At 29.9% G+C, this 27,231-nt stretch overlaps 1 protein-coding gene across 1 annotated transcript in view; it reads right to left on the reverse strand.

Moving 5' to 3' along the window:
• Positions 1-16,922: 16,922 nt before the first annotated feature.
• The window catches only part of TECRL (trans-2,3-enoyl-CoA reductase like), a 91,489-nt gene continuing 81,180 nt past the window's right edge, over positions 16,923-27,231 (reverse strand). Inside the window, exons 9-12 of the mRNA XM_081303239.1 lie at positions 25,210-25,267; positions 20,293-20,378; positions 19,686-19,731; positions 16,923-18,809 (exon numbers count right to left, since the gene is read on the reverse strand). Of these exons, the coding sequence (XP_081159365.1) occupies positions 18,682-18,809; positions 19,686-19,731; positions 20,293-20,378; positions 25,210-25,267 (318 nt within the window). The 3' untranslated portion in view covers positions 16,923-18,681. The remainder of the gene's footprint in view (positions 18,810-19,685; positions 19,732-20,292; positions 20,379-25,209; positions 25,268-27,231) is intronic.

A 27,231-nucleotide genomic window follows, 5' to 3' on the forward strand; every position in this document is an offset into this window, starting at 1 on the left:
TGATGTGAATGAATTTCAAGTTTATTGTGATGAATAAAAGGATTCAAAAGTGTACCTATTATATGATACCATTCATGTGACATCCTGCCATCCTCATGATTAACATAATGACAGTGAAAAACGACTGGTTTCTAAGATTAAAGGATCTGTGGAGTGGTTGAATATCAAAATACCATTATGGAATTGTCCTGTATCTTGGTTGTGGTAGACTATGTTCCTTGAGTTTGTGCATTTGTCAAAATTCATAGATTTACCTATTAAAGAAAATTAGTTTTTGACCTGAAAATTTAAAACAATAAATTGCCTATTGTTATACAATTTTCATAAAAAGTGTACATATGTATCAAATGCTTAATTTGGTTGATACAACCACTTTAACTTTTGAAACTTCAACTTGTCTAATACTTACATTGTTTCTGACGTTTAGTGTTATAAGTAGGTTTAAAATGAAAATGTTCATAATGTTTTTCTTCCTTTCTTCATATTTTAGTAATTTCCTAAACAAAATATTTAATACTTACATATTCCTTAAAACATTGTCTACTTATCTTCTGATAAATTTGAATTTAATTATAGTATTTAAAAGCTATGGTTTGGGTATGATTTGAGCATGTCTTCTGAGGACTCATGTGTTGAAACTTAGTCCACATTTTGGCAGAATTAAGAGGTGTTAGAAACTTTATGGGATGGGTCCTTGTGGATGTAATTATGTGATTGAGGGCTCTTCTCTCAGAAGAGGTTAATGTTGATATCCTGGATTATTAGTTCCTGTGAGAATTTGTTATTATAAAAAGACAAGATTGGTCTCTTTCTACTCTCTGGTTTCCTGTATCATCATGTGATTTCTTATTTATGCAATTTTGATGCTATCATGCCACAATGAGGCTCTAACTAGTCGGCCATAATGATGAAGTGTAATCTTGGAATTACAGCTTTCAAAACTGTGAGTTAAATGAAACTTTTTCCTTTGTAAAAGAATATTATTGTTTTAAAACTAATTTGTTCTCCAAAACTCAAAACATCCAGACGCTGTTCTTCCATGCAGGAGACTGTAAAACTTGAATTACAGGTATATTGTTATAATAGAAGAAAATAGACCTATACACCCACAGGACTAATAATTGTGTCATTTCCTTCTCATCTTTACCCAGATTTGGTATTGTCAACTTTTCAACTTTTTCATTGTGGTAAAATACAAATAACAAAAATTCAAAATGTAAACCATTTTGAATTATACAGTTCATTGTTATTAGTACATTCATATCGTTATGTAACCATCATCACCATTTATTACCCTTGCTCTTTTCATCTCATGAAACTGAAACTCCATTAAACACTGACTGTACATTCCCCTACCCTTATCCCTTGTCAAGCACCATTCTACTGCTTCTAGGATTTGGGTAACTTTAAATACCTTATATAAATGAAATCGTATGTATTTATGTTATTGTATATGCATTTATGTGATTGGCATAGTTCACCTTGGATACCATCCTCATGGTTCATTAATGTTATAGCATGTATCTGAACTTCCTTTCAAGGTTTAGTAATATTTTGCTGTGTGTATATATTCCACTTTTCCCTGTCCATTCACCTGTTATAGATGACTGCACTCCTTCCACTTTTTATCTGATGTCAAACTTGCTATCCATGAATATGTTCATACAAACATCTCATTGAGCTCCTCCCTTCTATTTCTTTGGGTATGTACTTACAAGTGAAGCTTCCGGATTATATAAAAATTCTATTTGTAATTTTCTTTTTATGTTTTATACCTGCTATACAGTTTTACATTCCCACCAACAATGCCCAAGTAATCCAATTTCTGCATATCTTCACAAACATTTTTTATGGTATTCATCTAAATTTATGTGTGATAGAATGTCATTGAAATATTGATTCACATTTATCTAATGATTAGTAATGTTAAACATCTTTTAACATGATTATTGATCATTTTCATGTATATTATGTTTGTATAAATGTTATTCTTGAACTTTGCCATTTATTTATTAGTACTGGCCACTAAACCTAGGGGTGCCTGCTAGATATTGTTCTTCTCAGGTGTTTTGGTCATAGACATATAAAGTTGACCAACACATTACTTTGTATTTGGTGGATATATTGAAGTGAAACTTATTTTTTGATTATATCCTGTCTTCTTTATATTATCATGTTCACTTTTCTATATTCTGTAATTATTTTCTTCTTAAAAAATTCTGCTCATTCATAACATCATCGATATTCCTTTCAATTATTTATTTCACAAAGTTATAGGCCTATATATTATGTCCAAAATTATAAATATTTTTGTGAATCATTCTCTTAAATTATACAGAAAACAAAATGTAGAGTTCTAAGTGCAATTTCAATGATTATAACTTTCAGATAAATAATTTAATTTAAAATATTTATGCATTTCTTAAATCACTTAATAAACAAAAATAGTGTTGTAAACCATGGTTACAATAATTGGGCATTTTGTAATTGTTCCTATAGATAGAATTATTGAGATCTTTATCTCTTCTCACACTTCAGGGTAGTGTCTAGTTTCTTCATTTTCACCTTCATGGCTAGTATAATCTTGCAAAGGAGTTCTTATGATACCACATTTCTCTTTGTTTTTGTTTGGAAAAATTTCAATATCTTCCTCACTTTCGATGGACACTTTTGTTGTATGTAAAACTCTTGATTGGAAGGTTTATATATTTACTACTATCATTTTGGATATACTGGACAGTTTGCTCAGTATTTCCAATGATAGATTTGCTGTGGTCCCCTGTATCTGATAATTTATTTCTTTCTTATTGTTTTCAAAATCATTATTTTGTCTTTGTCTTTCAAGGTTTGATTATAATATGTCTTTATGTGCAGTTTTTTTGAGGTCTTCAAACCTGGAGTTCTTTGATTCCTTGGATATTTATGTTCATGTCTTTCATCATGTTTTTAATTAAATTTTATTAAATAGTGCTGTTTATAAATTACATATTTTTGATAATTAATAAAATTGATATGTTTTAATTTATCTTTATTTTGGATTTTAAAATTGATTTTCTGTGATTTGGAAAATTGTTTTGGTTCAGTGAATTAAAGGGAGTATACAATGCATGTTTTATAATGTATATTTATTTTGCCAATGAAACCGTCATCATTTTTTGAGCAATGAAATCAACTAATGCTATCAGGAAATGCAAGCAGCAAAAAAATTTGGAAAATAAACAGTGCAAATAAACTTCTAGATTAGGATGTTATTTTAATCACTGATAGACTAAAACATCTATAGATTTAATTATCATCTCAATTGACACATTACTAAATTCTGAATATAAATGTGGTACTGGCAATTCTATTGATGTTTAATTTTGATTATATGTTGTCTATTGTTTTCAGCTTAATACTGAAAACATTTATTAGTATTTTGAGAAAACTTCCAGCCTGTTTGTTCAATTCATTAAATAATCCCACAAATGACAGTCTCCATTGTCTGCTTTTTTATTTCCAATTATTTAATTACTTGTCTGTGATGAAACATTTGGAGAAATAGAATTGTATCTCTATTTTCCAAGTATTTTAAGAAATAATGTTCTCAGTGCTTCACAGGGTCAGACTTCTTGTCATCATGTTTTATAATGCATTAATCACAAATAATAGTATAGAAGCAGTGTGATCATCCATTATATGTACTCCAACATTGTCAAAATTTTAAGATATTTTCTCAGATGATGTATTTTTATAGCCTTCAAGCCATAAAATGGCTTGCTTTGCTCAGCATTTCCCAGTAGTCTGTTTCAGCTGTATAAATTTAGTACCCTTACGTGAACTGAGTTAAAGCGGATAGAAGTGATCACTTCTGTTAACACCTACTAAATGACAGTCCAGTTCAGTCTTTTAAAATTGGACTTTTTCTTATGTTTTAGTTGCAAGAAAAATAATTTACCTGAATTATACAATGGTGGATAGACATGATTTCATATTAGCAACTCTAGCTTTAACATTCCCAATTGAAATAATAATAATAATAATAATAAGCCCTACAAGTACATTCTTAAGTACATTCTTACAGTGGTGGTGTCTCTATAGACTGAAACTTTGTAATGTTCCATAATCATTTAGCATCACTCCAGATATAAAGTGATTAAGGCTCTATCCCTGCCTTCAATAAATATCTAGAATACTTCTTTGTAGTAAAACAGGCAAGAAGTACATATAGCATGAGAGATGGTATATGAACTAGTATAACAAAATATACTTGAATATAATATAGTATGTATATTTGGGAGCCTAGAAGAAATGACAACCATAACCTGTCATATGAGAATAAAAAAATAAGACATCAATCAGGGAAAACTTTATAGAGAAATCAACTTTAAAGTTGATTTTGTAGCTGTATGTTTTTGTACTTTGGAAGAAATGCGTACACACATACAAACACACACTAGTTAATTTCAATGAAGGCCAGTAAAAGCTGAATTAGAGAAAAACCTTCACAGGACTTTTTAAATATTAAAATTTGGCCCTGTTTTTTACCTTTTCTTTACTCCTGAGGCTGTCTTACCAGAAGGCAAAGCATTGTTTTCACTTATATTTAATGCATCTTAAATCCACATGTTAATTGAGTTGCATATGCTTAACAAATAGTGACAGGTAATTACAATGAGTCTTAACATTTAAAGACATTTATGTGCCTATTACCTGTAATGGAATGCCTTTATTATGAACAGAGATGTGGGGAATCAGGAGGAAACTGTTATTTAAAACAAAATATGTAAAACTGTAAATAAATTAAAAGATAATTTGCTTTCACTTATTTTCATTTTGGTTTATATTGTTTTCTGGTTATTGTTTTTTTTTTTCATGAAACATTTTTTTTTGGATAGTAGTGAAACTGCAACATTAATGGAGATTGTGTTTATTCAAATGCTAAACGTACACAAGGGAATTAGTAAACTGAAGATTTTCTGGACCAACAAAAAATAAATTAGGGAAAAATGTGGAAATGTTCCAGTAGATGTAAGAACCTAAAGTGTCCAGGAATTAGAAATTAGGCTGTAATTAAGATTTGCTGCTGTCATGGGATGACTTTATACACTGAGTTTTCAATTTCTAGCAAAATAATTTTCTAGCAAAATCATTTATCATGATTTTGGCAAGATAATATGTAACATTCTGAAAAGTACTGTGAAAATGGCTTTTACATACGTAAACAACTTTTCATTCATGGAATTAAAAGCGAAATTATAACAGTACAGTGTTCCAATGTTGAAAGTCATTTTCTCTGAGTACACATAATATACATATCGATGCTACTTATACATCATGTAGTTGTAAAAATTTTTCCAAATGCAAATTTTATATACACATATTTTATCCTCATGAAGTTTTAAAAAAGAGATTTTGATATTATTTTGCATGACTAACAAATATAGATAAAAAATATTTAAAATATAATCTTTATTTTTCATTTTTTTTAATATTCAGTGTAATTAACTTCAGAGTATTTGGAAGGAGTTTACTGCTTTATAATTTCCAAATAAGTATCCCTATAGTGCTTAAAATCTAAATTTGATGAGATTTATGTTAAAATCTAAATCTAGTAAATAATATTATGTAAAATACTAATTTAGTATATATTAAATTTTACATTTAATTTATATCTGCATTTTCAAATAATTATTCATATAGTATTTACAGGAGCATTGTAACATCAACACACCCTGAGGAGGTATAAAAGGTAGTCACACATAATGTAAACTTATTGAAGTATATTACCATAGGTCTTTCTATATATATATATATATATATATATATATATATTAGTTTTAGGTGGACATAATATCTTTATTTTATTTTTTTCTTTCTTTCTTTCTTTTCAGTGCCGGTAATTGAATACAGGCGTGCTCTACCACTAATCTGCCTCCCAATCCTGTCTCCAGTTTGAGACAGGTCTCACTAAGTTGCCCAGGTTGGCCTTGAACTCACAATTCTTCTTCTCAGTCTCCTGAGTTTCTGGGATAAGAGTCATGGATCATTATGTCTGGCCCACAACTGTTTGTTGAAAAGTCAGCCATATACAAGCAGACCAAGCTACATTTGGAGATAGTGAAAGAGAATAAATCAGCTATTATTTTCATTTCCTATTTGTTTTTAATCATTGACTCCCATTTTCTATTTCGTTTTGATTTGAACTAGATTTAAATAGCCTTTGCCAAAGTTAGTCTGTTGATATTTTGTTTCTCCCTTTGTGTTCATTTTATCTGACATGTGTATGGAAGAAAACAAAGCCTAACTATCAAATTCTGCCCTTAAATCCCTAAAGTAGCAAGAGAATGATGTTCAAAAATATTCTTGCATAGTGTGCCGGAGATGTAGTTCAGGGATAGAACACTTGCTTAGCTTGCACAAGATCCTAAATTCAATTCCCAGAAAAACAACAACAAAGCTTTTATATTTACCATTGTTTATTTGCATATTTATTTATGCCTTTATTTAATTGCCTTACTATTTCCACAAAATGTTTAAGATGTAATAAAGAATAAAACAGTTTAAAAATGCCTCAAGTTTATAATGTTGCTAATTAAAAATATCAACAAAGATGCAACTGGTTATCTTTTGAAGGCTATAATTCAGTCATATGATAATCTTTAATGACTTGAAATATTATATAATATAGTTGTGCAAAGTAAGCATATTGCAAACTACTATTTACACTATTATTCGTTATATTATCCCAGTAGAATTGGTTTTATTATTCCTTTCCTATGTATCAGGATTATACTTATACTTAGCTTTGTCCTTATTTAGTTCTTTTGTCACCTTCTTTTCAAGCCTCCCCCTCTGTTTTCTTTTCTCATAGAATCAAAGATTTCATATGTATAAATAAGTAGAGTTATTTGGTATTGATCATTTTTGCAAAAATTACTTGCCTCTGGTATTTGCAGAAAAAGGAGGGTATTATGCCACAGTCTGGCTGGGCAAAATAACCAGGGGGGCGAGTGACAAGGAACTTGTGAAGGTTGATACAGCAGGAGCCACTTTATTGCAGGACTGCAGAGGTATATATACTTAACTAATTACACACAGCTTATCTTAATTAACATAAACTAGATACAGCAGTCAACCAATAAGGAATCATCATCTTAATGATTACACACAGCTTAATTTAATTGACATAATGTAGACACAGCAGTCAGTCATTAAGGAATCTTTATCATCTTAATGGCTCCCTGGCTTTACTTCTCAAATCACTCCTCTTGGCAAAGTGCCAGGAGCCATCTTGATTTGTCTGTGGCTCTCAACAGTATTAAAACCCTCATGTGAGAGTATATAAAGAGAAAATCCCATTAGTTTCCAAGCATTTATTTATTAATAGTCTTATATGTTGTAGCAGGGTTTAATCATACATAGATAAAAATTATGTAGTTCTTTTTCTAAAAGGTGGACAAATTAGTGCCTAAGACAAATACTTTTGTGAGGTTAATAATATATGCCTGAAATAATAATAAAACTATAAAAGCTGTGATTTATATTTTACGGATTCAGCACCAGGCCAGACATATTATTGTGATTTAATCATTTTTGTCTTCATTTTATTAAGTCCTAAAAATTTTAAAGTCTTATCAAATAGAATTTAGTAAATATGAGAGTTCAATTTGAAAACTACTCCTCAAAGAGGATATTACAATCCAAAATGTACGAAGAACTCAAAAAAACTTAACACCAAAAATACAAATAACCTAATCAATACATTGGCCAAAGGAGTAAACAGACACTAAACAGGGAAAAGTTTTAAAACATCAAAAGATAAAATACAAATGGCCAACCCATACATGAAAAAATGTTCAGCATCTCTAACAATTAGGGAAATGTAAGGATGTAGAGGGAAATATATACTCATATTGTTGGTGGAACTGCATATTAGTGCAACTACTCTGTAAAGCAGTATGGAGATGCCTCAAAAAACTAGGAATGAAACCACCATTTGACCCACTCCTCAAGATATATCCAAAGTAGTTAAAATCAGCATACTACAGTGATGATACTACAGCCACATCAATGTTTATAGCAGCACAATGCACACTAGCAAAGCTATGGAACCAACCTAGGGCTCTTCAACAGAAAAATAGAAAAATGGCCATAAAGAAGAATGGCTTTATAGTATTTGCCAGTAAATGGATGGAACTGGAGAGTAGCCTGCTAAGTAAAATAGGCTGGTCCCAAAAAAACAAATGTTGAATGTTTTCTCTGATATGTGGAAGTTAATTCAAAATGGAGGAGGGCAGATAAAAAAGAGAAAGAAAGAAAAATGGAGAGAGAATTTAATCAAAATAGAGGAAAGATCAGTAGAGTAGACAAAGGGAATTAAGGAGAAGAAGAGACAGCAAAATTTTGTATGCACATGATGAATTGATGTGTCATGGTGAGTTCCGGCATCAGATGAATCCACAGAATACTTACTACAAAAATGTAAGAAGTAAACTGTAAATGGATTGAATAGGGATCAGTAGAGTGAAGAGAAGAGATATGGGGAGGGAGGTGGAGGGAAGTGCTGGGGACTGAAGGAACGGGTTATGTTCCACACTTTTGTAACTGTGTCAGGGTGTATCCTGGTATTGCATATAACTAAAAATAATAAGTAAAAGTAAATAAAAACGTTTTGAAACATTATAAATACTGAGAACTATAGTTATTTTAGATTTTTCTTGGAAGTGAAAGAAATGAGAAAATATGATTAAATTGAATGAGTTTGGTACACATGTATGTTTTGAGATGATGGCTAAACCAAACCTTCAAGCAAAGATTTCATGTTTCTTATGAAATTTGAAGCCTCTGGATGATCCTATTAAATGAAGAGATGGTAATTAGATGAATGCAATTAAGTAGAAGTCACTTCATATAATCAAGTCTGAATAGGTAAGGGAAGTAAGAATGTAACTGTTGGAGTAGGAAAAGGGATGCCAAGCAAACAGGGGGTGCTTAATTCTGTATTTGATATATGTGAGACTCTGCATTGTCTTTTTGGTTCTCAGCTAGAATGCAACTTATTATGGACCTTGAATTCAGAGAGATTAAGAGAAACACCTGTTATATCTCTTCTCACTTGTTACTAGTGGGGATAACTCTGTGTATCATGGCTGGAAGACAGTCACTCTGGCAGTATATCAAATCAAATTTAAATGATTGGATTTGGTTAAATTTAGTGAAACACTAAAATTAGGTTTTGGCATTTTCACATTTTATTTGTGTATGGGGATGCCACTAATTAAAAAAAAAAGAATAAGATGGGGGGTAGTTTCTTGGTATACTGGTGATATTCTGTTTATGAAATAATCTGCAGTGCTTGGTTTAAAAAATTCATTTATACGTAGAATAATGAAGACTTATCCGTACATATTTTATATATGAATGTGAATTTCAACATAATTTTCAAAAAGAAGATCACCTTAAAGAGAGATCACACTGTGTGTGAAAAATACACACAGAAATTTAGCCACATAAAATCATATGAAAATTCCAACACATATTATGTGTTACTATGGAACATAGGGAATATGAAAAGTTATATTTAGAATGACACTAGACACTAAACACAGGAAACTGTGAATAAAGACTTTGTTGGGTTCAATACAACATATTTTTTTCAAATCTCAAAGTGGAATATATTACCATTTTTTTATAGAAAATCTAGAAAACAGAATAATAGGAAGAAAAAAATATTCTTAATATTTCAAGTCACAAGTTATTGCAAATATTATGATTATATCTTCTGTGTTAATCCTGCCTTACATTATGACTTTAATATATAAATTTGATTTTGTCTTCTTTAGTAGTTATTCAAGATTATTATTATTAAAAGTTATAAAATACCTGCAAACTCAGATAAAGTGTTTGTCTATTTTTATACTTACTTTAACTTTGATAAAAATCTTATTCTGCTAATAAAAATTCACAGGATATATATTCTAAAAGCTACATAGTATCTCATGACTTAGTAATAGTGTGAGTTGATTTGTTAGACATATTCTCCTTCTCGTCCACATTTAATGTGTGCCTAAGCATCATTACCATGTATGTACATATAAATTTGAACATACATATCCTTTTAAAATATAGCAAATCTTTTATTTTGGTGGGGCAATTATTGGAAATTATTTGTTCTTACAATTAGTAATTACAATTGATCAAGGTTGCTGACTGTATTTTTTATTCTGAACCCCTAATGACACTTTCTTGCCTCAGAAGGCCCAGAAATCTCAAAAAGATAATCTGACTGTCACATGTGTCTTTGATGATTGCATTATTTGGACTGGTCTACATATGACATTGGTAGTATTTGGGACACACCACCATTGCTGATGAGACAGTTTGTGGTTGGAATATTTCACTTTGACACCCGTTCAGTCTTTCCAAAAAGATGTATTTGGGAAGACACAGATTTTGAAAAAAATCCTACATTGCTAATGGGGAGTGTAGTTCTGGGGTACTTTTGGCAAATACACATGTGACAATGGGCAGGAACAATAACAGCTGCTGACTCTTCCAGGTGCATGGAATTATTGACACTGAAATGCTTTCTTGTGTACTGAGCTAATGAAAATGCTTCTGTAAGATTGGAAATCAGGGGTACATTGATTTCACTCTCATACTCCCCTCAACTTAAATGACCCAGTGTTGGGAAGCCTATGTTATAAGTTTCGTTTTCTTTGTAAAGTGAAAGCCAAACCCAGAGAATTGCATAACAAATAAATAATTCTTTCTCTGGATATTACTGCATTCTTCTAAATGTTATCTATGTTGTCTCTTTTCCCATTATCTTAATTTTTCCACATAAGAAACAGAATAAGGGATGTTAAAAAGTATATATGATCACATAATGTTTTTGATTATCTATCATACATTTTTTTCTTTCATTTAGAATAAATAGAAATTATTTTTTAATCTTTTGTAAATTTGCTAGATGTCATTTCTTATGTTGTTTCAAATTCATATTTTCTTCTTTCCTGCAACAGAATGGATTATTCTAAACTTGCATGTCAAAGTAAGACTCCTCTAAGGGCCATGCATGACATCTTGCTTCACACTCTTTCCAGCTTCAGAATGTGCAGACTCTTCTCTTTTTATTCAGTACATTCCAATCACACTAAGTGGCTTGCAGTTTCTCAAGGAATCCAAAGTTACTTGTGTCAGTGCCTCAAACTAGAGTTTGCTTTTATCTTTTCCTTCTTTCTGCCTTCTGGCCTTTTCATTTCCCTTGCCTTGATATCCTTTCCCTTCCTCTGGCCTCCCATACCCTGACTCCCTTTCTACCTCTTTCCTTCCCCTCCTCCCCTCGCCTCTCTCTCTTTCTCTCTATTTTGTTCTATAATCTAAAATATTCTACCTGTAACAATACTCCTCCCTGAATATTCGTAAGTGTTAGCTGAAAGTTCAAGCCCTTTAGAGGAAATTAAGATCACACCACGTGATTCATCATACCTCATACGTTGCTCTCTATTTTGTCATATTTCATACCTACTTTATTTTTAGCATTTCCAGTATAAAGTTAATTATCACTCACTTATTCTTATATTCTGATTCTCTACTTTGAAAAGAAACTCCATTAAAGAAGTAATCCTATTTATTTTCATAGAGCTTGGACTTGGTTTTACATACAAAACATTAATAAATATTTCCAGTAAATTTATAGAAATTATGTTGCATAAAATAAATGCTGTTAATATAATTCAAAAATGGATTATAAATGTAATTTTATACATTGCAAAGAGAATTGAAAATTATTTGAATCTATATTAGCTTCCTGAAATAGTATATAGGAAACAAATATTATTATGGGTTATGAATATTTCATTTTATAGGTAAAAAAAATCATGTGTGAAAACATATGCGAACTTAGCCAGTGTCAGTTTTAAATAAATTACATATATTTCCAAGATGAATTATTTTTTAATGTTATTAACTTCAGTTTAAAGTAAGATTACTTGAATTAGAAAATTGCTATTGGATTTACGTATAGTACTTTGTTCTCATTTGATTTAGTTATAGATGATGAAAGCATAATAAAACCTTCTACTTGGATATTCTATGAGGAAGTATGAAGAGCTTCATCTGGATAAGGGGTAGCATTAAGATCATTGAAACAGGAAGAATGAATTATAGGTTAGAGTTGATCAAAGAAATTGCAATGATTTTTAAGCTGGTAGAAAGAGGGGATACAAGGGAATTATGCTTTGAGGCTGTTGTGAATGTGATGCAAATAACGTTTCTGACAGCAGGATTATAAAATTTAATTACTCAAACAAATAATATGAAAATATGTCTTCCCTATTCTTAAGAAAATAAGTTTGTGTGAATGTCCATTCATTTTTTTTTCTATCACACATTTAAGTACCATTACCAACTAGAGTTAAAAACCCAAAATTCTGTTTTAGCAGAGAGTCTGTCTGTGGAGATGATTTTGTACATTGCCACAACCAAAACTCCTCTGAAGGAAGGCAAATTATAGGCTTCAGTTTGCACCCGGGTGAAAATTAACTTTTAAGCAGCCTTTAAAACAAATGTTTCTTAATTATTATCATTATGCAAAAACTGGGTAAATACCTTTAATTGTGCTTATAGCGCAACATTTGCTATAATCACCTCTAAAATCCAGGAGCAACTACAGGGTTTTCTTCTCCTTTTTGTTGAATACAAGTAAAAATAGAAGAAATCCTGATAGTTGATTCACAGATCATTTTTTCTTAAATTTGTGAGCATAAATGTTATAGTTGACCAATAATTGCTAAAAGTTACTATGTGCTGAAAGCTGACTACTTAAATTTGAACCTAAATATCTTGAAATGGGTTCAATTACTGGAAGAAGGCTAAAAGTCAACATACAAACATGATTATGAATTTTATGATTTCATTTGGCTTAGGTGTTATGCATAGCATTTTCTAGAGAGATAAGAGTGAACATACACATTTAAAACTGAGAATATTTTTATTTTGTATATTTTGTATAAGAAGTGATGCCACTTAGAGTTGATTCGTGTGTGTTGTGTGTGCTTGTATGATTCAGAAAATAATTTTTTCAGAAAAGTTTGATAAAAACCAAAATCCCTTACACGTCTATTTTTAATCAAATTTAAACAAAGAAATTAAAAAATACAAAATACACTTTAAATGTAGCAGTTCATGGTAGAAAACAGTTCAGGGGAAAAATAGAGATTCAGCATACTGTAACAATATGGATTGGATTGGCAGCTGATTCCTTTGTTTATGTTTTGATATTTCTCTCTCCAGGTAATATTTGTAAAAACATGTAAGAGATGAAGCTGTGGTACTTGTAAAACACTTTTTTTTTGCAACTTGTTTTGGAATAAAGTATTATTCCAAAAGTAGTTATCAGAGGGGTTGGGGTTGTGGCTCAGCAGTAGAACACACACACACACACACAAAAAAAAAAAAACACATGTGAGGCCCTGTGTTCAATTTTCAGCACCACATAAAAATAAGTAAGTAAAGGTATTGTGACCAACTACAACTAAAAAATAAATATTAAAAAAGTAGTTATCAGAGTAATGATTAGATCAAATGAACTTTCCTGTTAGTTTTAATAATATATGAAATCAAAATTGTATTAACCAGAAAATGTACTAAAATATATTAAATTTCATAGGTTAAATTATTTTTAAGCATTACGTTATTAATTTATTGGCTACACTTCTTAACAAACTCCAAAAGCAATGTGCAAAACTGTCACCTGGGAAAACTTCAAAAGCAATGTGAAAAAACTATCACCTGGAAAAGTCATAATAATCATTGTTTTAAACAATTTTAGTGTGGAAACTGAAGTCTGGATTTTATTTTCCCCTTCTAATTGATATAATTTTCAGTTTTTGCTTGGAGTAGGTACTTTATCTAAGTGGATCTAGAGAGTCCTACATTGATGGGGTACCAAACTGATCCAGTCTTTCTTTGAGGAGGTTCATCTTGAATCATCTTTGAACCTGGGGAAAAAAGTTACTGAACACCAAGTAAATGAATGGAACACAATTTGTGAAGGTATTGAATATGAATGTACATATCTATGCATTTCTTTCGAAGAAAAATTTAGAGGTATTCGTGATCTTTTTATTTTTTAGAGTTTTTTTTTTATTTTTCAAAGGGTTATGTCCTGCAAAATTAATAAAAAAGGAGAACAAATTCACTCTAAAAACTATAATCCTAGATAGAGAAATGGTCAAAAGACTGATAATATGAATCAGGTTCACAACAATTCTTTTAAGATAATGGTATTATTGTTCCCTAAGAAATTTCAAAACAACATTTTCTAGTTAAAATAAATGATTTTGGTAGTACATACAGGAAATATCCAGCTATATAAGAATAATTCAAAGCTGCACTCCACATATAGCTAATATATGATAAAATACTACCAAGAGTCTTTGGAAATCTATTCAAATAATGCATAGTCAAAATAAGAATTAGCAATTGACAAAATTACTCTATAAAATAGCACTCTGGGTCATCACATACTACCAGTGGCATATTACATAGAAGAAAATTAATAAGGCATATGTATCTTAATAGGGCATATGTATCATATATATCAATTTAGAGTTTCTTATAATGACTAATATCAAGATCATGAGTCTGTACACATAACTTAGAGGACTGGGGAAGATTGTATATAGAGTCCCTATATACCACCACATCCATCTCACATAACTCAGACATTTGTCAATCTTAGTGATTTTTAAATAAGCACTGGCAGGTTGGGGCAATATCCATCTATCACTCTACATCATCCCCTGTAACTCAAGTGACAAAATGATGAAATATGGATAAAATATAATATTGCTTTAATTACATGCATTTTAATTATCTTCCTTTAATTCTCCTGAAGATTATTTTATTTTTATTAATAATTCTATTTTTATATTAAAACTGTGGTGTGCTTGTATGACTTTATTTCCTGTTTTTAAATAATGAAACAACCTCTGCATAACAATTTTCAAACTGCAAATTGTTGGTTTGATTGTAATTCAAGTCTTATAGTCTCCTGCATGGAAGGGACAGTGTGCAGGTAATTTTTTTTAATATTTATTTTTTTAGGTGTAGATAGACACAACACAAAACCTTTATTTTTATGTGGTTCTGAGGAAGGAACCCGGGCCTCGCTCGTGCTAGGCAAGTGCAATACTGCTGAGCCAGAATCCCAGCCCCCAAGTGCAGGTGTTTCTGAGTGACACATAGATAACAAATTGGTTTCAAAACAATAATATTCCTTTAGTCACAATTATTGACAGATTTTAAGAACGTTTAATCATCCGATAGTAAAATTGGAACAAAACAACAAAAAATCCATGAAACTCTAAGACATTAATGAAAGGGACAGACATACTTCTAAGTGTCAAAAGAAATGTAGGATGCTTTGAGAAGAGCAAACATGTACTTGTGAGGAATCTGAGTCAAATGGATCCCAGGAGTGTGGGAGACTTGCATGGCTGCAGTTATCAACTTTATCTTGTTTTTGTGCATATGCATATTTTAAAGAATATTTAAGGTTTAAATATTCAATAATCAAGCAAGGAAATATGCAGAATTTCAATTTTGGTTTATTTTTTTGTCACTTCAATGAGCGAGTTATCGAAAAATTTGAGGCTGTTTCAGTCCCTTCTCTATTCTTATTGATTGTTCACATCTAACACTGAATTCCATAAACAGATCTATCCAAAACTGAAATATGAAAAATTGGATAGGGATTGTCAGAATCCCTTTACTGTTCTCCAATTGATATGGTTGATGATAGCAATAGATTTGTCCCTTTCCCAAATGTGAAAATTTTTTGGCCCACCACTTACCACTTTTATGGAGATACCAAGTATATACATCTTTCATTAAATTAGAAATACACCTTCATGTATTTATCTATTAAAATCATGGAATGTATTAGTTATTAATATCAATAGAATCTTACTTTGACATAAAAATTACAAGTATTGAAAACACACCTACAGAAACTTTAGGGTCTGAGAATGTAAGTACTGTTTTATAAGAGTAGAGGGTAGGCATTTTGTGAAAAGAAGGTGCAATGAAATACATGTAAGGCAGGATATTACTTCAATAACTATGTTAGTAATGTTATAGTTAATTTATCTAATGTATGTGTATATAGTTTTCACCCTTAAATTATCCTTGTTTTTTTAAAAGAGAGAGAGAGAGAGAGAGAGAGAGAGAGAGAGAGAGAGAGAGAGAGAGAGAGTGTTTTTTTTTAATATTTACTTTTTAGTTTTCGGTGGACACAACATCTTTATTTTTTATTTTTATGCGGTGCTGAGAATTGAACCCAGCACCCTGCGCATGCCAGGCAAGTGTGCTACCACTTGAGCCACATTCCCAGGCCCTATCCTTGTTTTTTTTTTAATGGATATGGTCAAATTATTACATACACTTTAAATGAAATATGGCATATATTAATTTTCACTTTAACTTTATACTTAAATGCCCAATTTTCTGAACTATCTCCAGCAATTACACTCCCCCTTAGCACCAAACCCACAGAGATCTAAAACCAGTAAGGACACCTAAAATCTATGCAGTAATGAATTTTTTTTTTCTACAAAAGATCCCATAAGCTGAAATTAAGTTATCTGTGTCAAAAGAACATCTGGGTTAATGTATGATGTTATCAGAGATTTGCTTTGTATCAAAAGGAATGGCAAAGTTCTTAAATAACAATACAAAATATTATGTAATAAATACATATTATTAGAATTTCATTCTAGTTTTTATTTTACATTTAAGAGAAAAAGCCATACACATTCATTTAAAGAGTTTAAATACAGAGGAAATCATAAGAGATCTGTTTCTGCTCCCCATCCTACTTTTCAAAGCATGATTATGAACATGTATTGAAGTCCAGAATTAGGAAACAATTGAGGTAAATACAGTGGGGATGAAAGTCTTGGCTAGAGAAAGCTAGAGAAAGAGGAAATATGTAAGAAATTACACAACTCAAAGAAATTATAGTCTGCCTATGTACATTCATTTATGTGTGTGGGCAGTATATATGCCCTGAGGTACAGCAACTCTATGAAATTCTATGAAAAAGAAAAGTTTTAAACTGAAGGTGTATATGTGGCTGGTGCAGGACTTTATATGCTTGTCCACCATCGTAAAAAAAGATGGTATAATTTTATCAAGCTCTCTTAGTGATGTGTTTGACAATAGAGAAAAATACAGAGAATAATGTAGAGAAAAACATACAGAAACCCAAGAAGTAAAAATAATTAATAAATTTTGAAAAACTTCATAATCGAGGTATCTGTTAACTAAGGCATGTCTACAACAATAATTGAGAAGAAACAAATATGAATGAACAACCGAGATAAGGGCATATATACACAATACAAAGAGAAAGGTCAGTTGGATATGAATTCCTTCCTCTTTGCAACAATAAAGATTTCCTACTTGCAAACAAATGTGCATATTTTGCCTAGTTTCACTCAGGATTCAGGTATAAAAACACCAACTTCCTTTAATGTTTCCAGGAAGGATATTTATGATAGATAGTTAATTACATACCTATATGAGACAAATGTGGTTTAATACACTAACCATTACTTTTAAGACCATTATATGGATGTCATGCTATTTTGCTGTATAGGTATTAGAGAGTTAGTGGTGGTTGTAACCTGAGATATTTTAACAGTAAACATTTAGGAATGAAGCTAAAGCTCTTAAAGGGATGAAACTTTTATTTCTTAAATAATTGACCACATACAATAAACAATTACTTGGCGCATATAAGTCTACCTTTCCCAAGATGTTTTTTCATACGTATATATGATCTAAGAGCTTTGATTAGGATATTTTGTTACACAAATATAAAATCTGAAAATTAGAAAGGCTTTCAAAACTTACCAATCTAAAGAATCCCAATTTTAAAATGAAGAAACTGAGAATTTCTTTCAAACATTTTAACAAGTATACACTTTGGTTTTTATAACATCAGTCTTCTCTGAGAAACATATGTGCATAATTATATGCACAATCATACACACACACATACACACACACACACCTGCACACAGACCTGAGAGGTTATAGGCATTTAACATATGTAAAAATAAAACATGTTTCTATTCTAAATGCCCATGAATTACTTATGTAAATTTAGCCATACAATCCATTTGAATAACATATGTGTATATATCTGAAAATATCCTATAATTTATCTTATAAAATAAATTACATATAGATATAAAATAATTTATACATAAACTTATCAAAATGCATATTTAAAATGATTTAACAAATAATGTTTTGAAAATATTTTCATTGTCATGTTTTGAGAATGATAATATACAAAGTATAGATTAGGAATAAATAAAATGTGATTATTTATGTAAAATTCACTTTCGATATGAGTAAAATTTTCACAAGAAATTAATAACATAAGACATTTCACAGAGTCACAAAGTAAACAATAAAGGAAAAAATTAAATTGCTCTCAAAATAATGTATGAAATTCCAGGGATGTAAAGGCTATGACTTTCAAAAACATTTATTTTAGAATTCAAATATTTTAATTGTCTTATGAAAGAATTGCTAGAGCTTAACAGTCAACTATCTTTCACAAAGTCTTATTTAGTGAATTTATATATTGCCTTTCTTTATACAAGATAAGAATCTTTTTTCTTATAATATGAATGGAATTATTGCTGATTTCCTGTGCATATATGTGTTGAATTTCTTCACATAAATCTTATGTTTCTTTTGTGCCCACAAAGACATCTGGATACTCATCAGAAGTGTAAATATCCCAACTAGAAGAAAAAAAAATCCTTTCTTATTTCTATGATGAATACAATAACTTATTTTGAACAAAGAACCAGTATCAGACACAACTCTAAAAACATTTCTGAAATATTGCAGTTTCTTATCAATATCCTTACATTCATTGACTAGCATAATGTATATTCAATCAATATTTATTGCATTTATGAATAAAGATAAAAATACATAGCAAGGTTCAAAATTAATCCACATTTTAAATATCTTACTGCTATACTTACAAATATAAATTTTTGATCTGAAATTTTTTTCAATAATACTTTTCCATATACATGTAATATGACTTTACATATATAAACAAACACATAATGTGATAAACCACATTAATTATGGTTCCAAATTGTACAATGGAACAAATAGATGAAATGGATATTACCTATATTTCTTCTAATATATAAAGAAAGCACTGTAATCAAATTCCTACCATGCACTAAGATGCACCATATTTGAAATTTCACATTCATGCTCCCCAGTTGTCCCTTCTTAGATTCTCATGAAAACTTCCATAAATAAGACATAAAATGGATTGTATAAGTGTACAAGAGAAAGTTTTAAATGAAGTGCATATTACCACTATTTTTAACAAAATCTCATTGCTTTATATACTTGAATTACATTTCTTAGCTTGGTTACAGCAGTAATCATATAGAGATAAATGATATTTCAGTACTTTTAATACTACTAAAAAATAAAAATAAAGAAGTATTAAAATCCATTTGCAAACACACCAAATTAGTACAACAGCATCTTAATCTCAGAAACCACTCTTTTTTAAATATTCATGCACTTTGAGTAATTGTCAATAAACCTGTCAATTCACTTTGAGTAATTGTCAATAAAAGTCTTACCTGGCAGTGTTTGTGTCATGACTGTGAAACTAATCCATGACCCAATCTGTTAAATTAAAACATAAATTAACACATGCATACAGTTAATATAATAATTTGTTCACTTGAGCACTTAAACAGGTAATTTAAAAGATTAAATTATTAGAAAATATAGACATAGACAAAATTTCCAAAACTAATACTTCAATTTTTACATATGAAAGTCCAAAATTCCAAAAATAGTACCCTAGCCATAATAAAATAGAGAATATTGTCTTAAAAACTTGGATAAATATTAAAATTCTCAAAATCTCTAAAGACATTTTATATAAAGTGTTCAAACTACTTAAATGCAGATACATTTATGCACAAATATTCTTTTTCTTATAGTGAAAATAGTGGTTGAAATATACTTTTTAAATCTATAACTTGAATTGAAATCTATATCTCTGAACCCATATCTAGAGATAAAACGAATATATATTTCATAATAGATCATTATATATGATAATGTATTATATATATATACACATATATATATATATATATATATATATATATATATATGAACACATAATTTGCACATCATCATATAAAGTTCTATAATTTACATTTATGAACAACATACCTCATAGGTGTAGTTAGGACAAGAAACCAGCAAAAACAGCCATGTGAAGGGGTTATAATTTGGACGTGGAAAACAGGCATTATTTCCTTTTAGAAAGTAGAGTAAAATGTCAATGATGTCACATATTGTAAATTTGATTATATGCTTGTATAATACTAAATTCCTGAGAATAACTACATACCACATGAAATTACATTGTATATTTACAACAACCTATTTTATAAATTGCTCAGAAGAGACCCAATTTCAAATGTTATGACCTTTTTTGACTCAGATAAAATAGCTATCATTTTTTTTACCATATCTATAACTATATTGCTGTAACGTTGCACAATACTTAAGGATAATAAAGTCCTCAATATTTTAAATAAAAAATATTTGAATTTATTTTGCATATTATAATAGCTGCAGCAGTGTTATATGCTAAAATTATAAAGTATGCTTTGACAATTGCATGCTTCTTCACGTTCTCCTTTAGTGTCAAAGTATATGTGTTTGGTTAAGATTATCAAATACCTCAAAACTCCCTTTGTATTAAATTAGCAAAAACCCAAAGGAAAAGATATAAGAATGCCATTTATATCAAAGGAGTGTGAAAATCTCTCATAAGAAGATTAAGTTGAAAATCAGTATAGTTAATATTCAGAAATACCATATAAATTATTTCTTCTCAGCAATTAAGAATGTTATTTACGCATATTGTCACTTGATTTTTGTTATTTTTTTCTTCAAATTTTTTCAAGAAACATTTTAGAAAATGAAATTTATAATGATATGAAGTTGAACTTTGAGCTGTGACATTTGTAAAATTAAATATGAATTATAAATTTACTGTTTTATTCTCCATAACAAGATTTAATCAGATAACAAATCAACTAATCTCTTTTGGTTGTTAACTCCAAAGTCATAATGAAATGTCAGTATGTTATTTTCAAAATTGTAACTATGGTTGAAATATCAAAGTAAAAAATATATTAAGCACTGTGCAGATTTCATGCACTGCTCATTTCAAGATAAGGGCAAACACAAATGCCATTTAATACCAGAGATTATCTCATAAGATTTATATAAACACCTTTGTGTAATGTGCCTGTAGTAATCAAAAGAGAGATAATTGAGGAACTTACCCCAGTAATAGTCATTGAATTTCAGTGGTACCATATGCACAAAAGATAATTTGGATAAAGGCCTCTAACTTATGGGTTTTCAGCCCCTGGAAGTGGGGGCATGATCAAGAGAACACAAGTTCACATTTCTTCTAAATGTAATTTGTAGATTAATGGATATGTTTTATGACACAGAAAAACATATATATACAGAAAATGTTGTTTCTAGTGTAGATAGTTGGTATTAATTGTAATAGTATGTAAGTTTAAAGATTACTAGTTTTATACACACATTCTCCATGATTTTTCTAACCTACACTTGTTATAATAGAGTTTCTATAAAATGAAAATCATAAGATTCCTTTTCTTTTTTCTAAGTTGCCCTGATAACCTTTAACTTGTGATCCTGCTGCCTCAACCTCCGGAGTAGGATTACTAGGTGCACTACCATGCCTGGTGAAAGTCAGAAGGGTCTTCACATTAAATTTCTCCACAACCCAGATTTTTCTTCCAGAGGAAAGAATTTATTCTGTTGATTCAGGAAGTGCTCCAGGAAGAACACCTTCATGTCTTAGCATTTCTTGGATTTTTTGGCTGAAGAAAGCAATCTAAGGCAAGGTCATCCTCTCTTCTTGGTTTAGTTTTCATCAAAGATTTGATCAATACAATAAAAGATGACTCAATCCATAACAATGTAATTTATTCATTCTTGCATTGGAATGCCCCAAATGCTCATTGTAGATACTTCCTGAGAATGCATTGTTATCATTCTTTTTACATAAACATGATTTCTATGTTGTTGTTTATGAAATCACCTCCCTACAAAACTTCTGAACACTAACCTTCACCTTTGCATTGGCATCTCTTGGTTGTCACCAAGAGTAGCTCTAAAAGCGGATGCTAGAATGGACATTTAGAGTAGAATAACCTAATGAAGAGCCTGCAATGAGTACTTCACTGCTCAAAAATGCAAAACAGATAGTTTCTGAAATAAGATAGCAGTGCAGGTGTGAAACCTTTTATTAATGGAATATTGATATGCTATATTGATGGAGAGGAATGTTTCATCCAGTATAATTCAAAGAGTGAAATGAAGTGGTAGTTTCTGTCAACATACTTGACAAAACAATTGCTAAAACTGAAACTTATAATTGGCAATTAAGAGTGAAATTTGAATATTAGAATTCTTTCTTGGTAACATGTAAAGACATCTTATCTTTTGCAATGAGAGGCCACAGAAAACTGAATACCAGACCCAGACCCAGTACTTAATTATAAAAATGGTCAAGATCCAAGGATTAGACAATTACATTTGAAGGTTATCCAAAAACCTTAGGAGATCTAGATTTTCATGAACTTCATGAGTCTACAGAAATGACTCCCTTGCCCAATTACACCCCAATTAAAATCCCTTTACTGAAAGTCAATAAAGAAGAAAATATGCTATAAAAAATCTTCTTTAGGTTCCTCCCCATATCTCCTCCTAATCTTTGCAGTAACTATCATTATATTATTGTATTACCTACCTAAGGTTTTTCTGGGTTGGCTAAGGGAAAAAGAGATTATTTTCCAAAGGAACTGCAGGACCTAGCCAGTGTGAACCAACACACCATAGAAGAATACATGTGTGATTGGATTTCGAGGGTACTTGATAAAGGAAAAAAATATAAAATTGAATAAAGGTAGGTTTATAATTTCTAAGCACTCTACTTAGTATTTAGGATAGTATATAGTAGTGTTATGATTAGTATTTAGGATAGTAAACAGTAGTGCTAAGATTAAACAAACACAGTATTAAAATGCACATAGAAGAATGAACAAAGTAACCACCCACCTTAGTGAAGAAGAAAACACATTCAGCACAAACACACATACACACACCACAAGCATTTGTGAACATCAGGGAACATAATCACAAAAATACCCTCAAAAACTTAAGTAGATATTGAAAAAACAGGAAGGTAAAAAATAAATTAATTGAACTCAAGAAAAAAATTGTAAAAAAAGAAAATCAACCTCAATAATATGGAACATTTTTCAATTTGCCTATAGGTGATTATGTACTAAATGTAGATAAAAAAGTTAATCCCACAACAACAAAAGATAAAAATAGAAAGTGATGAAGATGCTGGAGGCATATGATGTATAACTTCCTTTACATTTCACACTATAACAAAACTAACTTTAAAACCATACTTCAACACAATTTTCTATAACTAAAATAAAATATGAATCAGCCAAGTAGAAGATTACCTAAAGTCCTGGGAAAACTGATCTTGAATTACCAACTCTGTCACATAACTTTAAAAATTAATAGACTGTTCTGATAAAAAAGAGTCACCTAAGCCTTAAGTCAAAAAAAGACCAACTCAATCAAGAAAAGAAAATTAGGATAGGATATGATTTCTCAAAAGAAATATGCAAAGCTAGATAAATTGTGGAGTAAATATTATAATACGATGGCTTTCTTGCATGCATAATTTTAACATTGCAGGCTGTCTTAAAATTTTCATTTTGAAGTAATCACATCATACTCCAAATAAATTAAGAAGCTTGACAAATTGTTAGTAAGCCAAAATTATGACTAAAATTTGTGATATAAATAACATTAACAAGTTTAGCATTTTTATTAAATTGTATTGTGTTTTTCTCTACATCAAAAAATATTAGACTCTCAGAAAATTTTTATTGGAGATTCACATGCCTTTAAAGAGAGTCAGTATATACTATCATTTTAAAACAGATAAAAATAACATTTAACCTCTTTATGAAAGGTAAGCTATACTTCAATACAAATGAAGACAATAAACCATAAGAGAATTTGCACTATGTGAAATTTTCTCACCATGATAAATCATGGCATAGCATTTTTAGATATCCACACACATTATTGATGATCAACAAATTCAGAAAGTTGAGGAGTAATCATAATTATATGTAATATAATAAAATATATTCTTACAGCACTGCTTTTTCAAATATTCTATGATAATAAATTTACTTTGTAATGTTGTATATTTTATTGTATTCAGCAATTATTTGAGAAAGCATTTAACATACTTCATCAGCCTATCAAGAAAGTGTGAAAAAATTCAGGTAGATCTTAAAACATGCTTGAAAACATAATTCTGCCTTTATATTTTTAGCTGGATCAATAAACTGAAGTCCAAATGTTGACAATTTCTACGTGAAATTTACAATAAATGTATGTACTATATAGAAATTGTTGTATATTATTAAATCTAAACAAGAGGACTGATTTAACAAAGCCATCTTTAAATAAGCACACACTATAAACTTTTTAAATATGTATAGCTATTAAATTTAAAATATTCTTCCAGGTACTGCCTATTTTACTGTGATTGAGTTTTGGCTTTTTTTTTTTAAGTTCAATCTCATTAGGAAAAAAAATTAAAAAGTCATTTGAATTATCAAGGATTATATAAATATTGGCAAATCAGATCAAGATTGTGTGTTCAGGAATTTGAATATTCATCAACTGATTTTGTACTAATTTACTTCTTAATCAAGAGAATTTTTATCACATATTTTAGTGTGATTGTTTGGTTTGTGTCAATGAAGGATGTAGCTGAAGACCTGCAAGCTGCATTTTAAGGGAATTATCATTAGGATGAATGTCATTTAGTTTGGAAAACATATATAAAACAAACAAATAAAATATGTGGTACATTATTCTTAAGTTATTTCCAACTGTTAATATTCTCCTTAAAAAAAACTTGAAATAAAGCTTTTTAAAAATAATTATCAACAAAATTCACTCTAGGGAAGATAAAACACAAAAGAAACAAACCTGTATGATTGGGATGAGCCAACATTACATTGATGAAGTGATTCCCAGCTTCACAAACCTGCAACATATAAATTATTAAGTGTGATAAAGAGATAAACCAATGCCTATTTTTATTCTAGACAAAATAAAATCCATGTAATATATTAATTCCAAAGATGCAAGACAAACATTTTTACTTGTAATAAGAAAATTTTAAAACAATGTAAGCAACTATTTGACTATATTGAATATAAAACAACTAGACACAATGAGAAATTCTGAAAATATACTTTATCTTTTTTGATAACCAGGTTCAAATCACCTTATTAATCAATTAGTGTTTATTATTTGCTTAAAGCTTGTTACTCTACATAGATTTTCTTACCATGAACACATAGCGCACATTGCTGAAGACAGACTTCTTACAGTATTCTCAGTTCATTAATGCAGTAACAATCTTCTCAGAGTCAGTGAGGAAGTGTGAATCCCAGTGGTTTCAGCTCTTAAAATGACTATTGTAAGCAGTACTGCCCCACAAGGACCCTTACTGCTCGTATGTCATTGGTCCTCTTGATCTTGGCTCTTCCACTAATGTTCTGTTATAGGTCACTATAATCCTCTGAGAAGATCAAAGACTTACCACAGTCTCCTGGGACTAATAATACTGAAAATTTGCAATATCTATCTTTTGAAGGTGAGATACTTCCTTTGTTTGCCATATTTATCTTATCTGATATGATAAGGTATGAGTTCAACAAAGAAATACTTTCTTATTGATAATAGATTATTATTCAAAAGCATTATTATTTAAAGCCACTATCGTTTTAGAAGTAACAAATCCCCAAATCCAAGCATCCTTTAAAGTTAGTTCCTTTAATACTTATTAGTCTCTTAAAACATATCTGATTTCTTATTTTCTTTTCAAACATTTTTGTATGCATTTCTTCACATATAATAATATTTTAACAGACTGCAATGTCTAGGTAATTCACACAAAACAGATGGCATAGATTTCAACATATTTTAAATTTTAGAAAAGTAGATTGAAAGAGAAAACCCAAATCCATTTCTCCTTTGTAAAACTGTTATTTGAAATAATCAACTTAGATAGAACTGTTCTTTCAGGAGATAACATTAAAAACATATTGAATACACTAAAACAATATTTGAAGATACCCAAAACAATATAATTATTAATTTCACACAAAGATAATTCCACAAAATAAGAGAGCCCCTGATTTTTAAGTCATCATTAGGAATATAAAGCTGAATTTTGAGTTTTCACTTAATAAATTTTGCTTCATTTTGGTTTGTTTGTTTGCTTGTGTTTTATTTATTTTGTTTTGTTTTTACCTGTGACTGTGGGTAAATATAAGATTTTAGCTACATGAGTCTATATTTTCACACCACATCTTTCATTTAGTAGTTGCGAGAGACTCAGTAAGTGAATTAGAAATTCTGATTTTTTTCTTGTCTCTTAAATGCAAATATTAATTCTTTTTTCTTTCTTTTTTCACAGTGCTGGGATTTGAATCCTGCACCTCACACATGCTAGCCAATTACTCAACACTGATCTCTATCCCCAGCCAGCTGCAAATATCAATTCTTAAATCTAGGGACTTTATGATGATTAATTCAAGTACCTGACATATATTATTTGTTCAATAAAGCTTGTGATAATTTTAGTTACCTATGTAATCACTAGAAGATCCTACATTGATCTTCTCTAACTTTGTCTCATTTTCAACTTCACAAAACAATTAATTGTAAATTAATGATTTGTTACATGAATGTTACATGTATACCTTTTTTATATGTGCACATTTCAATATAGATATCATGTCATACTTTTTTTATCACTTACAATGAAAAATGAGATTATGATAAAAATATTTATTAAGAAACAAAACATCTTTGAAAATTATTATTTTTTTATCTGATGAATATGTTTAGTTTGAGATTATCAATATTTTGGCCATTTTAATCCTCAACCCATTTTCTTCTTCCTGTTCGTCACAACAAAAGTAAACATTGAAATCATCA

This window comes from Spermophilus citellus (assembly GCF_964194105.1).
Source record: "Spermophilus citellus genome assembly, chromosome: 8".
Classification (NCBI taxonomy): domain Eukaryota; kingdom Metazoa; phylum Chordata; class Mammalia; order Rodentia; family Sciuridae; genus Spermophilus; species Spermophilus citellus.